The sequence below is a fragment of the Chroicocephalus ridibundus genome, chromosome 2 (assembly GCF_963924245.1).
Source record: "Chroicocephalus ridibundus chromosome 2, bChrRid1.1, whole genome shotgun sequence".
Lineage (NCBI taxonomy): Eukaryota > Metazoa > Chordata > Aves > Charadriiformes > Laridae > Chroicocephalus > Chroicocephalus ridibundus.
In genome coordinates, this window is record NC_086285.1 from 45,298,826 (window position 1) to 45,315,743 (window position 16,918).

The window sequence follows — 16,918 nt, forward strand, 5'->3', positions numbered from 1 at the left end:
TTTTTCAACTGAACGCTGACAATGTCCTTTTATATCATATATCATACAGCACATTACACAGTACCAGAGTTAATGCCAGTTTTCTCAATTTCCACATTTTATAAGAATCTCAGGACCCTTTGCAGGGTATGCGCCGTATCCTGGATATATCTTGTACAATATCTAAGCAGGCCTTTTGAGCAAAGACTGAGACTCCACATCCCTGCTTCCCTCCAGAGAAATTTTGCCTTTAAACTCAGCAGAGAGTTAGCTGCAAGACTCCCAACAAGAACGGCTGTTCACCATAAAATAAGGCATTTTGTGCTTATGAGGTTTCTGTTTCATATATGATTGAGAAAATGTTCCCAGCAGACCAGTCCAGGATCTCTCTACATTTCCTGCTAATTTGGAATGATTTTTTTTTTCCCTCCTCGAAAAGATAGCAGTAGCATGGGAAATAGATGTGCCATGTAATCCCATCCAACACTACCCATAAAACCACTCAGTCAATCCTGACCTACACTATCTGCAACACAGTATTTAACTGGGATCTAGATTATAACATGGATTATAAACTCACATGCCCCTCTCCCCTCCCACATGCCATCCTCATTAGTACTGGTTAAAAGAAAAAAAACAAAACAGAAGTTAAAAGGGAGCTTGGTAGCTGGGTCACACCATCTCTTTGCCCCACTGTGAATATGGCTGCTGTTACAGTCCCAGGCAGCCTCCTGAACAAGGAGAGCCCACCAGCTGAGACAAGTTCTTTCATGAAAGGGCACTGAGAACTGCTCATACCATTTTCCGCCTCGCTTCAAAGAATGCATTAAATACAATTTAATCATCAAGAAGAATATCGTTGTCAGCAGGAACAGAGCTGCAAACCTGCCACCTGCTGCCACTGAATGAAATAAAGCTCAGTTCTTAACGTCCCATTTCTTTCCCCAAAGAGCATGCATTGAGTACACACATAAACACAGACCCTGAAAAGGCAGCAGCTTCCTCATGAGCACAAGCACTAGCTCACTGTTACAGGGTTTATTTTAAAACTGTTTAAAATCAGACGGCAGGAGCAGACAGATGGCATATATTACCATGTTGTCATTACCTATATTGCCTTCTTGATTATCTCAGTTTCCTTTCACACATCAAATACATCATCCCCCCGTGAAAATACCATTCATCCTAGAAAAACTTAACTACCCCCAGCCATGCTTCACTCTATTTCTGGTTATCTTGTCACAGCTCTTATCCAAGCACGTAAGCAATTACACCACAGAAGAGTTCAAGATGACTCAAGCACAAGCAGCGTTTCCAGGCCATAGAGCAGTTCCCGTTACAGGACTCTTCTCACTGCATGTATCAGAGGATCATCATCTTCCTCCACTTCTTGTACGAAATCCAACTTCCTTTCAGAAAGCGCTCGCTTAACTGGGCCTAGCTGCCTCCCAGCAGTCTTTCTTCGATTTCTCACTGCTTGTTCCCCCCTGCACTCCTGAAAACCTTTTCTTAACCCTTGCTCAACTTCCTTCTCATAGCCCATACTACAGCTCTCCCTCCAATCCCACTTTTAATCCAGGTGTCCTGTTCCTGCAGGAACTAGACAGCAGCCTCTGCTCTCACCAACAGCTTTCACATCTGCAGTAGATCTGGGCTCTCTGCTAAGATCTCCAATAACAGAAAATAGAGAGCTTTCCACACTCTTGCCACTTCAGTAACCCCATCATACGCCGCTGTCTCAAAATTTTTTACTCCATGTAAAGTTTCCCAGTATGCACTTTCAAATTAGCAGTTTTCAAAGTTAAAGGGAAAAATTTATATTGTGTGAATAGTACAAGATTTTATTTTTTTATATTTCGTATATCTTCTAGCCTAACCTGGAATGCTCATGGCATCAGCAAGTGTAAACCAAATCTGCATCATTGTGGTTCATCCGTCTCCATGTGTAGCATTTACTTCATTTCCCTTCCTCCTCCACGTGTTCTCTTCCTCCCCACACTGCATACCCAGCTGGCTTTCATGCACGTACACTTCCAACAACGCAGAAGGTTTTTCCAAAAATGAGAGGTCTTAGCAACATCCCCAGACATTAGGCTTATTAACCAAAGAGCTGAGGATAGGTAGAAAAAAAGCACCTTAGCTCTGCCCCCTTTATTCACCCTCCCCCAAGCAAGATCACCAACAGGTGACAGGTTTAGCAAAGATGAGTGAAAAACACAACTCTTGGGCAGTTTTCAGGAAGGTGGAAGTAGAAACAGAATTAAGGAAAAAAAATACGGACTTTAATGATGAAAAGTCCATTTTTAGGATCAAAATACTCTTCCATCCAGCACACAATCTTATCTGTAAGTCTGGCAAGCACTGCTTTTTTACAGCCAGACTCTTCACTTTCACAGAAAAGTGCTCCATCTATTACCCTGAGGCAATACAGGCCCAGAAGCTAAGAAAATAGGTAGACTGATGGTAGGGAATACAGAGCATGTTATATGTGTTCAATCATATCTGTGTACCTCCAATACATAAACTTATTAAATTATATACTTTGAATACAAATTAGCAATTTGCTAAAAAGGACAAAATCAAACAATAGAAACGCCCCCCCAAAACAACAACATTTTAGTTCCTTTTTCACTTACCTCCAAAAGAAGCTGGAATCCCTCTCTTTTCTTGATTTCCTCCACTAGATATCTGTAATCAAAAATGCATGGGTTTAAAGCATAGAAGAAAACAATACATACAGACAACAACAAAGTTCTTGAACACGTATACGAACACGTATACACTTTTTTTCCTTCTTTTTTTTTTTTTTTTCTTTTTTTCCCCCCCCCTAAAGAAACCACAGAGTTAAACCTCATTTCTACCTGCTGTGAAAGTGCAGTAGCTATAAGTTCGTGGAAACAAATGAAGGCTGCAGCCAGCCAAGGAGCACTGAGGAGAGGCCAAATTCTGTCCTCGGGCACAGATTTTCAGTGGAGCCACATGGCACAAATCGATCCTATTTGCATCAGGCTGTGAACTTTCCCAATGCAAATTTCCAATGATGTTGCTCTCTACAAATTAATTCCTCCACCTCTTTTTCTCAAGTGCTGATGCTGTGCTGCCATGTTATTTCATGGTCACTCTGACATCTTTTCCACTACTATTGTCACCGGGACCTCATAGTTTAGCCCAGAATTTAAAAGTTTCCACGTGCTTCAAGCCCAGCAATTTTCCCAGTACTGTCCTTGTTCCACGCTGTACACAACACTGCACATTCCCATTCAGCAAGCCACTGCTGATGCACAGTAATCCCTGGGCATCCCACGCCAACAATGCACTGAAATTGTGAATTGAATTTCTTTTCTCTTTCACTGTCAATATGAAAACCACAGAAGCCTTCAATGGGTAGACGGGTTTGAATCAAACCTTTGGATCCAAAGGGCTTCAATTTATAGAATTTTTTAAAACATGACCTCAACTTTGCCATGGCATGCATCACACAGGAATTCTGAAGCAGAGAGGACACTTTGACATAGCTGGGACTTCTATTTATTCCTCCCCCTCAAAGCCCCAAGGAAAACTCCAAAGAAATCACCTCAAATACACACAGCTTTTCCATCTTAACAGAATTTTAGTCTTCTACACAAAGACTTTGCTGTCTAAAAGTAATAAAACTGAGACAGTTAAACTACTGATCATGTACAAGCCTGTTCTTTTGTTGCATTTATTTGGCATTTTCCTGCCCGCAGCTGCACTACCGGTCATCACACAAATAATTCTTTTATCCACTCCTTGAAGAAGAAAAATATTGTCAAAATAACCCCCCTTGGTCCTATCCGCATGCCTGAAACCTGTCCCCGCAGGGACACCTCTAGCACAGTGGTATCTGCAACGCCTGTTATTCGGCAGACGTGCTTCAGAAGCAGGCTGGCTAGGGAGGCGGTAAACAATACCCTAGATGGCACGCATTTTTCAAAACAGAGCATGGGGAGTTGTCACGCTGTTTATCATTAATAAGTATCACGCGTGTGACTCATTACCTCTTAGCACACGTCCTTGCAAAATGGTTGCTGCGGTCGAGCGCCAGTTCCCACAACACGCAGCTCTATGGGTTGTGTCACACTGTGCACTGTTGAGGTGTTTCACAGTAACAAGTCAAGGTTCTGGGTCTTTTCCACCGTGACCACTTAGACCCTACTGCATGAATTTGTTTGTCACCTGGCTGTTAATGCCCACACTATTGTTTAGGTTGAAAGAGAGGTATACTGAAAGGTAAGCAGGAGGCTAGATGTCATGTGAGCGTGTTGGGGGGAACCGGTTTCTGTAAGGGAATCATCTTAAGTAAAACAAGCTCAGTGCTTTTGTCCTGTTGATTAGAAGGTACTTGTCTGTGCCATAAAACCAACATTCGGCAAAATCAGCAGGCTATTCACAGGACAGTGGTCCTGAATTTATTTTTTTTTTTTTAATAAATCATGAAAAAGAAGCCTACATATGCCTACTTTTTTTTTTTTTTAGGTTTTGAATTGTTAGAGCTATTTTACAACACTTAATACCCTTCCCTCTTACAAGTGCCTTTTTTTTTATACCACCATCTCACATAGAATATCTGATGTCGGTCAAGCTCACAACACTGTTAATCATGTTCTTAACTACGCTGCCAATAGCCTAAGAAAGCAGACATTAGAAAATCTATCACCCATGATTTATCTTGCCAGGACCATTTGATGGCAGTGAAGAAGTTTACTCTGTGCATCTTTCCACAGTTGACAGTGGAGTTTTATTATCATGTCGTGGTTGTAGAACATCAGAAGGGCTTGAGTCTCAGTGAGGACAGGAGTGCAGAGAGAAGTGGTATTTGCTATGATTAAGCCTTGCAGAAAACGAGGGGTGGAGATCTGCAGTGAAAGTAGACATATGTCTGCTAAGAGTGGGTGTCAGAAGAGGAATCAGGCAGAACTGCAAAGATGCTGAAGCATAAAATGCAGAGGTGGTTATAGTTGTATTCTAAAAGCAGTTTATTTCTACTTTCTTTTTAGTGTACTTCATAAAGCAACATCTCTCTATCAAAAATAATTTGAGGAAAAAAAAAAAACACAGCAAAAAATTTTCCAAAGTGATTAGCAGGATGCTCTTCTGTATGTATTTTAAAAATAAGCCTTTCCAAATAGGTAGTGTCACAGTGTTCCTGTTATATCTAATACACTGAAAACATGATTCATCTCCAGAACAAGAAGAAATTAATGAAATAGCCAATAACCAAAGTTTGACGCAATGGAAATACATGTCTCCAATTACCCTAAAACCTTTGCAGCTCTGCTTGGCCATGGCGGGGGCAGGGAAAGTAATCTTGCTCTTAAATTCTATAGTCAGTGGACTAGTTCAAGAATTAATCCAGGTCTGGGTTCAGGAAAGATGAAATACTATCTTTGCAACTTCAAAGTAAAAACCTACTGTAACAAATGAGGAGAAAGGCTGCACAGCTGTTGAGTAGTTAGGAAACCTGGCTTAGTGCCCAGTAAACCTGATGTCTCAGCTGCTGAGAGCCCATGTCCATGCAAACTCAAGATAGCAATGCCACTACTGTAAAGAATATACTTCATCAAATAATGACTAAGAATTAAATTTCTTAAAAGAAAAAAAAAAAAAACAAACAAACACCAAAAGACAACCCAGTCACTCCTTAGAAGCGTTACCAGCTGAATCCTAACATTCAAAGAAAATATCGATCCCAGAAAGGTCATTAATCACTACGCTCTCAGCCAAACGATCTTGGCCAGTGACCTTGATAAGGCTGAATTCTCCTACTGATAGTGGAATGAATTACTTGCTCTGTACAGACACAGAACTGTAAAATGCTTCAGAACAAAAACAAGGTGCAATTTAACCAGAAGATCTTAAGGAACACTTAACCAGTCAAACAATGAGTGGCTTTAAAGAATTGAAATAGAGGAAAAAGCCACAGCTCATTTAGGCTTTTCTGGCTTCGCCTCTTTCTTTTTATTCCTTTCTAATCCACTCTGGGTTTAGGTTACGCATATTTTTACCTTTTCTTTAAATGACTTTGTTAAAGTGAGAATATTTTCACTGGAGTAAACATTCAATTCTTTTCGACTTTGTAGTTCATATCAAAAATGGTAATATGATATGGGTGACTGGTTTTAAATATTAATGATTTGACTAGTGGTAGGCTGTAGCTAGCCCAGGAACATGTGAAGATTTCATTGTTGTTTGTCTTGTATAGATTCTGAACAAATGTGATACTTCAGGTGAATTGTTCTTAATAGGCCATTATTTCAATATTATTTCTTCCATCAGAAGTCAAAACAACCTATGCAGTGAAGTTTCCTCCCAGCAAACTTCCCAGAAACTGAGACATCACTTTAGAAACACTTTCTAACAATTTTGCAGAATTCACTTGTGAAACTCAGTGCTGCAAGACCAAAAACTTAGCAAAATTGAACAGCATGGGCAAGGGGAAGATCACCAAGAAAAAGGTGCTTCAGTCCCTAACAGAACATACTGTAAGCATTAAGAACTTCATCAAACTTGTGGAGAAAAAACAAGCAGCATCTCAGAACAATATGCCTTCGTATACTTCTACTACATGCTAACATTAACAGAGTGTCCTCATACGAATTTCCCCACATCATCGGCTTTCTGCATTTCCTCAGTCATGAGGAATGACGTGAGCAGAAGAACAGCTAATTCACTTCTTGCAGGACACGGCTCAGAGCTTGGCACATTAACAGCAGAACACACAGTTATGAGTTAGAAGAGGGTGTATCGGTAAACCTGTCCTATGTCTGGTTCAGATGATATAAACGTTAAACAATGTAGATTGACAGTCTAATTTGGTCTTCTATGTTTATCAACATCTACGGTTATTGCTAAAAGTAATAATTACTACTAAATATTGTAGCAGATGTAGTAACGCTAATTATTATTGCTATTAGTTCCTCCTATTATACATAAACAAAAGGCAGGGGGAGGGGGGAGTAACAATGTGGTCTTTTACAGGATGTGGAGCATCAACAGTGTCAACATTTCAGTCAATGAAACAGACAGGACATTCAAAATTGTGAGGCAGTACCTAGCCAAAGCCAGCGCCCTGTCTACTCTCTCCTCCAGGCCTGTGGTGCCCAATGCTTTCCACATCAGCCAGAACTTGAATGCATCCGGACGCCTGCTGCACTGAATGGACTTGTCACCAGTGTCATAGCTGACATCGTAGAACTTGTCCTGCTGGAACAGGTACGCAGCCTTGGCAGAGTAACAGTTCTTCAGGAGGCCCTATTAGAAACACAATAGAGACTTAGATTGCTGATAAGCATTTTGAAACCTTTTTATCTTCACAAGCCAAAGCCTTTTTTTCATGCCTGTACCAACAGAACAGAATGAAACAGAACTGGATATGCACGAAACTATCCAAAGCTTATGGTGTGGTTTAAGAACCCTGGATGAAACTGAACCCAGTGAAGTCAGCACTGACAAGGAAACTTTTTTTATTATTATTGTTTCATAATGTCACTGAAGAGTTGCAGGCTGAAGAAGAATTCTGACTCCAATCTCAAGAAACCGTTGGAGTGGGTACTACAGAAACAGCTGCCCAAAGACTTACATGGGTGGGGAAGAGGGAGGAGAAGCAGAAGCCTATGTCCACTGCTCCAGTCTATAGATAGGAAGAACAGCCTGTGAGGAGCTCCCTACATGTTCGCAAATGGCTCAATCTATTCCTTCTTTGTCAAACAAAGAACTTTATATATAGCACAGTTAGTTGCAGGTAGGGAAGATTTTAGGCCCAAGAAATGTACGTTTAGCCCTTACCAGAAAATACGGTCACTGAGGATTTAGCATAGGTTATCTGACTCTTTTGAGTGAAAACACCATGAGATTAGTACAACCTCAATTTTTGTCTCTTTTCACAGTTCAGACAATTTTAACATTTGAAAATGAACCTCAGAAAAGGTACTTTAGCATACCCCAATTATGGTTTGTTAATGAAATTATTTTTATTCAGCAATCTCCAGCCTCCAACTTCTGAGAGGCTGCCTGAGCAGAGATGAGCAGCAGAAAACAGACAAAGATAAACGAGTAATGTGGCGAGTTCCAGCAAAGAACAAAGCCGGGAAACAGAAGGCACAGCAGCTGTTATAGATTTAAAGGTGCAGCGGAAGAGAAGAGGCATAGGACTGGCCATTGGCTGAAGAATGAAATATGGAAGTATGCTCTGTAATACTGTGAAGTAGAGAGAAGGGCTGGCAGAGAGCAGGTTATAAGAGCAGAGATGAGGGTGGGCCTACAAGGAGCCCAGGAGACAGAAAAGGCTGTAGATTTGTCAGTGATATTAAAAGTGTGTTAAAAAAAAAACCCAACACAATCTGTAAAGTAATACTAGAATATAAATTCAGATGAGGTTAAAAACGTGGCTACAGCATCTGATTCAGATCTGCAAACCTGTATTTCAGTGACAGTTGAACCAGAAGTCTTCCATGCAGAAAAGGCCAAGGAACAGAAGTGGACGACGTAACAGAAGTTACTAAACAGTATCTCGAAGAGCACAATTCATTTTCCTATTCAACATCGCTCTTCAATTTGAACCAACTGAAAAAGCATTTCACATTTTATCCTTTTCTCTGCATCTGCTGCAAGTCCGATTTTAAAATGGCAACCAGTGTCTGACATCACTCTTAATCAAAGTGTCATATTGCCATAACAGAGGTACAATTCTTGATCTACATTACAATACTCTACTGTTAGGTTTGGAACTTGCAGTAAAATAAAGAAAAAAAGGTCAAGACAAAAAATCCAAAGGAGAAATAATCCACTGGCAGAATAAGTCTCCCTCTCTCCTAGCCTTTTCAATTCCCTCCATCAATACTAAAAACAAAACAAACAAAAAACCCAACAATCTGCACACATATTCATTGAGCACAAAAGCAGAACAGCAGCAAAGGTTTCTCCACAACTTCCATAGGGGTTTGACAATCCCATTGTAATATTGCTCGTTTGCAAAAAGAGCAGCAAATTCAGTCCGAACTCTTAGCCACAGGACCAGCACATTCAGCCTCGTGAAATGACAGTTTATGTGACAGCTTGGGAAAAAAAGGGGCAGCGGCTGCTCTCCCTCTGCAGTCATCAGTGATAATGTGCTGCTGCAGCACACGGTAGCTGTTGCTGGAGAGCCAATGCTGGGCGCAGCTTTTTGCGGTATACAAGATTCTCACACCTACTTTCCAACTTTCTCAGAAAAAGAAAAGCAAGAAGATGACATTAGAAACTGAAGAAAAGTCAAGTACCGAAGCAGCCATCCATCCTTTACAGTTTTTCTACAGCTTTGTGTTCTCTGGCTAGCAGCTGCGCAACAGGAACAGGAGTCTGTTTGTCAAACCATTGTGCCCTATTCATTTCGATCTCCACACCTTGATTTTCAGGGGAAATACAAGTTTACCAGTCCTGGTATTAAAAAAAAAAAAAAGGCAGCAACATCCACAAATTTCTATTTATAGAAATAAATATATCAAAAATTTCTTTGTCTCTTACTGGCTTTAAAATTTTGCACAGTGTTTCTGCAGTGAGTGTACAGCAGGGTTGATCAATGTGGGACTATCTTCGGCCTTATCAGAATGTAATACAGCTGCACAATAGAGGACAACACAGGATATTAGTTCCCCTCATGCCCGTCACCTGAGAAATAATAACTTTTGTTTGTCACAAGAAACCTAAACTCAGTTGGTTAATATTACAGAAAGACTCAGAAGTTCACTTAAGATCACAGTACAGCTGCAGAGTTTTGGAGTTTAAAAACAAATGCTCTAGAGTGAAAATGCAACAAGGACAAATAGTTCAATATCTCTGAGTGAACTCAGATTCCTGGGAACATATTTAATTGAAAAAAAAAAATAATAAAAAACAGGTACTGTCCTACTCTCCTGCTGCATCCAAAGCTGACAAGACATGCTGGTTTGATGATCCTTTTCCATCTGCTTATCTTACTAATAATGCAACGTGCTCAAGAAAATCTGCTGAAGATATTGCCTACTGTCAATCTCCAGAGGCAAGTAAGGTGACATCCTCCAGCACGTCACTAGAGCAGACAGGAGAAGAAACAAAACTCATGCTTTGTGGGAAAGAAAGAAAGAAAGAAATATGCCAGACCAATGCAAGAAGCAAGGTGGAGGAGAAAGAGGAGGGAAGAGAAAGAAAGCATTGAAGAACAGAGTTTGGGCAGGGAGGACAATAGAAGAGGAAAAAAAATCCAAAATAAATTTTATGCTCAAGAAAGCTGTTACTTCTTCATCGCTGCTTTCTCAAGAGTAAGAGATTCAAACATCCTGAAGACATAAAAAGTCATGTCAGTTTTGCTATTCAAATGATGGAAAAGTAGAAGGAAAAAAAAACAACCACCACAAAGGAAAAATTATGCTTTATAACTCAACATTCTCAGACACAGGAAGACCCCAACAGTTTTCCACACAGTAACTGAGTTGCTCCATCTGTTCAGAAGAATTGCAAAAATTTCATTATAATTGCCCCATAGATAAGTTTGAGATTCTTTCTTCAGCATCTTCTATTACTACTTTTTGCAGAGAGACTAATGGTAGTGTTCTGCCTTATACTGGGACTGTTAAAGTTTAGAAAATGGAAATACTATTTTCATGGAGGGCCCGGTCCACTATGAAGTTTCAAATAGACTGTGGTTTGGATGAAGTCTATGGATAGTTGCCGTGTGTTCTAATTAATGGCAAATAAATGAATAATTATTGATATGGAAATCAATATATAAGAGCTCCAGTTTCATAACTCAACATTTTTTCTTATTGAGCACACTTAACCTACAGCAAGCCTTCTGATCTCTTTTCATTTCCATTGCTAGTTAAAAGTGAAGTTCAGCTTCATTAACAAAACATCTTTTTCCCCCCAAGACAAACATCTTCCTGATTTGCCTCATCTGAAGCAATAAGGACAATATTTTCAATGGCATACTTGAAAATTCTCAAAAGCAATGCTGTGCAAAAGGTCACCCCTGTAATTCACTTCAAGAGGTGAGAAGGAGCTCTCAGTTGTGCTAACCCCAAGCAGAAAGCAATGGGAACAGCATATTTCCTGCAGCTGCCCTGGAAAGACACCAGAGAAGTAAATATCTTTGTGATACTGATAATGATGAGGAAGAGATTACACTGTAGATGGCTACCACGATCACCTCAATCAATTATATTCTGTGCTAAACTGGGACTTCATTAGCTACATTCTTTGAGACTTTATTTTTAACTAATAAGTGAAAATTCTGCTCATTACTTATAATTGATTGCTAATTACCTAACCTAGTGCCACACTCAACCGAGTCACAGAACTTTGGCATTGGTGATAAACATTAGTTCTCTATTTATATGGTGATAATATTGACAATATGGATAGCAAGGACAAATCAGAGTAGCTCTGTGGTCCTAAAGGAGTATGTACAACCCAAGACTGAGTCACAGCGTTTTAAGAACACATAAGAACAGAATTGACTTGCTGATGTTTTGAGAATATTGGTCCATCTAGCTTTCTGTTTAAACACTCACTGCCATTCACCCCACAGCAATACAAGTGTTTTCTGAGTAAGTCCATCTTCCTACAAAAGTGATGAAAGCTACTCAGGGTATGGCAGTGGAAGAGGGATAGTTGTGCATTTCTTGAGCGCTTTAAGCACTGAAGAACTACTGTAATTGATCTGAGTTTTTACGGAGGATTAACCAACCTCTTTCCCTCTGGTGAAAACGCTTCTCCCTTCTAATCAAGTCAAACGCATATTTCTCTTTATATCTCTACCTGTTTTGGAAATCATTCCAATTTTGTTTCACTAAGGCTGGAAGACATGCATTTATTGGCATCTTACTGCAGTTTATCCTTTGGGGTTTTTTTATCTGTCTAGGAAAATATTTAAATACAGTGTTTCACACCAATAACCTAGCTGAAATGTCTTAAGCCTATTAACACTGCTAAACCACATAGCTTTATTGATGCTGTGTGTCAAAAAACCCCAAACCAAACAAAACCAGTCAGTATTACATTTGCTAATGGGAAAATCAGGGTGTTACCACCATGTCAGAAATGTGATGATTCCCTTCTAAAGATTATCTTTTCATAACATAAAGTAAAATACAAAGCTTAGGCTTGTTAAACTATATATATATGTGTGTGTGTGTATATATATACACACACACACACATATATATATAAACGGAAGAGGATTATTTATAGAATCACAGAATCACTTAGGTTGGAAAAGATCTTTAAGATCATCAAGTCCAACCTAACACTGCCAATTCCACCACTAAACCATGTCCCTCAGCACCACATCTACTTGTCTTTTAAATACCTCCAGGGATGGGGACTTAAACACTTCCCTGTTCCAATGTTTGATGACCCTTTCATTTGTCCACTTATAGGTAGTCCATAGTTTCAAAATGGACCTCAAAGCAAATGGGAAGACAAGCTAACAAAACTTCCTTAATTAGATCTTCAACGGGAGCTCGGGCTTGATTCATAAATGGGACTTAACATCTATGCTTAACATTTCGCTGCTCTGATTTCTTGCAGAATTCAAGACTTGAGAAACTACCTGATGTTCCTCGAGCATTCACCAGCAGAGCAATGTATGCCAAACTTTTTCAGGTCCCACCTCAGCATCCAGATCCCACTGAAGCATCCTAACCACAGAGTGAAGGAATTATGTTCACATATAAATGCGTGCTTCATCTGCAGCCAGCCGTAGGTATTTATGTAATTAAGGAGCAGTGGAACAAGCTCCGAAGTGAGGAACCGATACATGTACTCTTCCATACCCTTACTGGTTTCAAAATAGCATTTTTAATTGGAAACTGGGCACAGCTGCCTGCTCCAGATCTGGTATAGTGAAGCAAGGCCTTTCTGCCAAAGTGTCTTAAATATGCATTTGATCTTTTTTCCTTAAAGATTTATATTCCAACATTTTAAGAGACGATAAGAAAGTATTCAAATTTGTATGTGCTTCTGTTTGCACATAAAGACTGTGATGGCACATACACAAAACATGGAAGTGCCAATTTTCCAGGAATTAAACAGAAAGTAAAACACCCTCTCCGCCCTATGCAGGGAAATCTTCTACTTTCCAGAACACATCACACTGTACAATAGGATGTGATTGCATGATCAGTAATACTTGTGTTTTCACCCTTCAACAGCCTGGGATTCAGCTCTGCAAGTATTTCCAGCACAACATTGCCTGGCTGTGATTTCGAAGTGGAATAGGATTGCTCTACCAGACGTTACACTCCATGGAAGGAGAAAACAGAAAGGCTGCCAGAGCCCTGAAGTTGGAACACAGTTTGTAAAGTGACTCTAAATGCCAGGGCAGCTAGAATATTTCATCTCTCTCCATTTCTTTCTTCCTGAGAAATTTCCACTATGCAGCTCAAGTAGTCTAATCATTACCTGGGGCTATATGTAGGTACTGGGCCTAATTAGTTAAAAATATAGCACTGAATTCTTCCCAAGCCTGCAACTAAGACGCCACATTAATCTTAGTCAATAACTTCATTCTGCTTGTTTTTCATCCTGGAATAAAGATAAAGTGATGGACGGCTAGACCTGGAGTCTAATCCTCTTTAATCCCACAGACTGTAGTCTAAGGAAATGAGGAGTCACACGTCTCTTTGCTGTCCTGCCATGTCTCACCCCTGACTTGGAGCAATCAGCTGCAAGAGAGCACTGATTAGCATCTACATTCTTTGGTCCTCATCAGTTCTTACTACCAGAAATTAGTAACCAATTACACGGATAGCTAAGGACTAGCAGCTGAATAGGAACTATCAGGTGTTTTGACAGAGATTTTTAAAAGTGATTTACAAACTATGGCCACAAAATAGTGATGTAAACCTCAGGGGCTCCATATCTTCATGATGTTCAGTCACTCATAACCTACGAAGCATAAGCTAAAACTCACCCCTGGTGATGGACAATGGGCATAAATTTTAGCAGGCCGAATTTGAAATGGGGCTTGAAATAATTGACCCCTTACTAGTTTCTTTATTAAGATAGAATTCCACAAAGATATAAGCTGGGACTTTTACCACATTGCAGACTCATCTCACTTTTTTGTCACTTAAGATCAGAGCGCTGTAGTTTGCTTGCTGGACCTTTTAATTTGTCACGGCTTTTGGCAAGCCTAAGTCACCCTGGTGATAAGGAAGGACTAGTAGAGCGAGGAAAGAAGGCTCAGCACCTTTACCTACATGTGCTCCAACTCCTATCCTTCTCCTTTTCCGCTCTGGTGCGCCCACGTAAAGGGATGCAAAGAGGAGCTCTACGTACTTTAAATGGAGATGCAGTACTGCTGCAGTCCCAATGGATGACAGCTATTCTGAGGACTTTGACGAGCTCACCATTTAAGTGCTGCAGACCCAAGTGACAAAATACTCAATTCTAAATGCAAATCAAGTACAGGAGTTAACTAGTAAGGGCACCAGCTGCAAAGTTTGACAACTGGCGAGTCCAGTGACTTGGATCAGTTTGACCCTGCTCTCTTATTCACCCTTTATTAAATTTTGTGGTGAAACTCAATATCATTCAGCCTTCACACTGCAGTGTAGTAAAACTGACTTGCAGTTGTTTTCTAATTATTTCCACTCCCATATTACAGCAATGGCAGCCTACCACACTAAAAAAGAAAAAAAAAAAAAAAAAGACAGGAGGACTTACAGAGTTGTCTTTCACCAGAAGAGCACAGCACTGGATTCCTGCCAACAGCATTTTATGGGGATTCCAGGCGACAGAATCAGCCCTGCAAAATTTGTAAATGGAGAAAGGGAGGTGGAAATTGCACCTATAATCATGGGTACTAGAGAATCAAATGTGGCCAACAAAATCCAAGTAGATAAATCACATTTCCTGTTTTTTATACCCAAACCCCCATAGGTTCAGAAATCTATCTAATTAACAGTAAAACGTATTTTGGAAAATGCAGCTCTCATGGAGTCCAACAGGCCACACAACTTCCACCTCAGTCCCTGGAAATGTGCCCAGGAACTAAATTGACTTACCTATGGATGCCATGAAGAAGTCTGCAATGCTTCCTTGATATCAAAGCTGAGCCACCCCAAGAAGCCTGTTGGAACATTTATAGAGTCAAGACAATATTATTTCTATAAAGTTCTATTGATAATGCTTCAGCTACTAATTTCTGAAGATGTTTTGTCTCATTTGTCTCTAATTTAGATGGTTAGCAGGCTAAATTTTGCCTTTAGTATCGCCTACTGAAATAAAGATGTCAGCCTGGGGTTATGCCTAAAATAGAGGAGCTGATGGTTTGTGCCACTATGTGAGCCACAAACTACACTGTCCCTTCTGTGTAAGCAAGGGCATGAACTGAAGTGTCTTTGCATAACCAGACCCATTCCTGATACTGAATCAGAGGTGCTTCCTTTCCCACAGCCTAAACCTAAGCAATGGGAGCAGAAAGACCCATTTTGCATATCTTTTTCCTGCTATCCATTGCCTTTCTGAGACATTCACAAGGGAAACAGCGGAGAATGATAAGCTCTGCCAACTGTAAAGTCCAGGCTCAGATTTTCGACAGAGTTTGGATATGAAAAGCAAAGTTAGCGAGTAGGCAATAGCAGCATTTCTGTTACCAGCAAGGCAACTGACGTGAAAACGGAGAAAGACTCGTCACATCCCCTTCAGGTCATCTAAGAAGAAACTGTGTGGTCTAAGAGTCATTTTAGCCTTCTCTGCAGTGAGGACCTCTCCACTGAAACCCCTTATCAAGTATCATCTTATCTATTCTAGATACCTGTCTTTGGGTAACAGCTTTTGCAGATGTCTCTCTCCATAGATTATAGAAGGAACCCAGACAGCAAGTTTTTATTACACAAGCTTAATTTCTGAGCAACTGGAGTCTCATTCAAGGTAATTCTCAGGCATGAATTCTGCAAGGATCAGATTTCACCCACCAGGTTCTTCAGTTCTCAAACAGCAATATTTGTCCACAGGGGAGAGGTGGGGAGAACATGCAAACAGTAGACATTTCATACAGTGCACTTAAGAAATTATTATTAAATATGAAAAAAAAAAAAAAGATTTTCAATGTTCATGCAGGCAGAATTCACTTAAGCATTTTCCCTGTGAAGTAAGCAAGGCACCTCAGAGATGCACAGGAGGCATCAGTCCACAAAACATCTGGACTCAGCTTATTTTAAAAAAAAAAAAAAAAAGATTTATACATTTGGGCTAATGAAGAAAATAAAAAAAATCACTGATGGAAAGAAGATTCCTGACCTAAGCATGGAGAATACATGCTTATTTGGCTTTTCTTCTTTTTTCCTTGAAAGAAACAGATGTGATAGCTGATCTATGAATTTAGCATCAGTATTTGCTTCATAAGCCATACATTAGGAATAAGATCTGCTATCTCTGGGAGACAGGAATGGTAAAGGCTCACAAGGGAAATGAAAGGTTAATAACTTGTCTTAACACATGTCATTCTCATTAATGCGGTACATTAATGCACCACATCATATTTTATGTTGTCATGCTCACAACACCCTCGCTGAGGAAAGGGCCGCTGCTCAATCTACAGGTGGGACCTAAGGTAGGAAACGATTTCCCCCAAACTTCACAGTAATCCTATGGCAGAACAATGACTTGAAACTGGGTTTCTCCAGCTAGCCCAAATTTGCCATGTTATGGGAAGACAATCAAACTGAACTTCCTATTCATAGACAAATTTTACTCTTCTCATTTGATGATTCAATAAAGCAAAAACAGTCACTAAGTTATTCCATTATTTTCATAATTCATAAGCAACCCACTGAAATACAATAAATCTTTAGAAAATCTGCATCCAAAGATGGCTGTATTTGGGATGGTATTACTAGAGGTCCCAGCATTTCCACCACCTTTCAATCTCTCCTTGAGCCACAGTACTACAAGATGA

The 16,918-nt window shown here is 40.0% G+C and overlaps 1 protein-coding gene across 2 annotated transcripts in view; it reads right to left on the reverse strand.

Annotated features, from left to right (window-relative positions):
* The window catches only part of GADL1 (glutamate decarboxylase like 1), an 84,928-nt gene that overhangs the window by 38,212 nt on the left and 29,798 nt on the right, over positions 1 to 16,918 (reverse strand). For both annotated transcript variants that reach the window (XM_063325241.1, XM_063325240.1), the window contains 4 exons: positions 15,024 to 15,088; positions 14,683 to 14,764; positions 7,052 to 7,251; positions 2,616 to 2,667 (listed from right to left, as the gene is read on the reverse strand). In XM_063325241.1, coding sequence (XP_063181311.1) covers positions 2,616 to 2,667; positions 7,052 to 7,251; positions 14,683 to 14,764; positions 15,024 to 15,088 — 399 coding nt within the window. The remainder of the gene's footprint in view (positions 1 to 2,615; positions 2,668 to 7,051; positions 7,252 to 14,682; positions 14,765 to 15,023; positions 15,089 to 16,918) is intronic.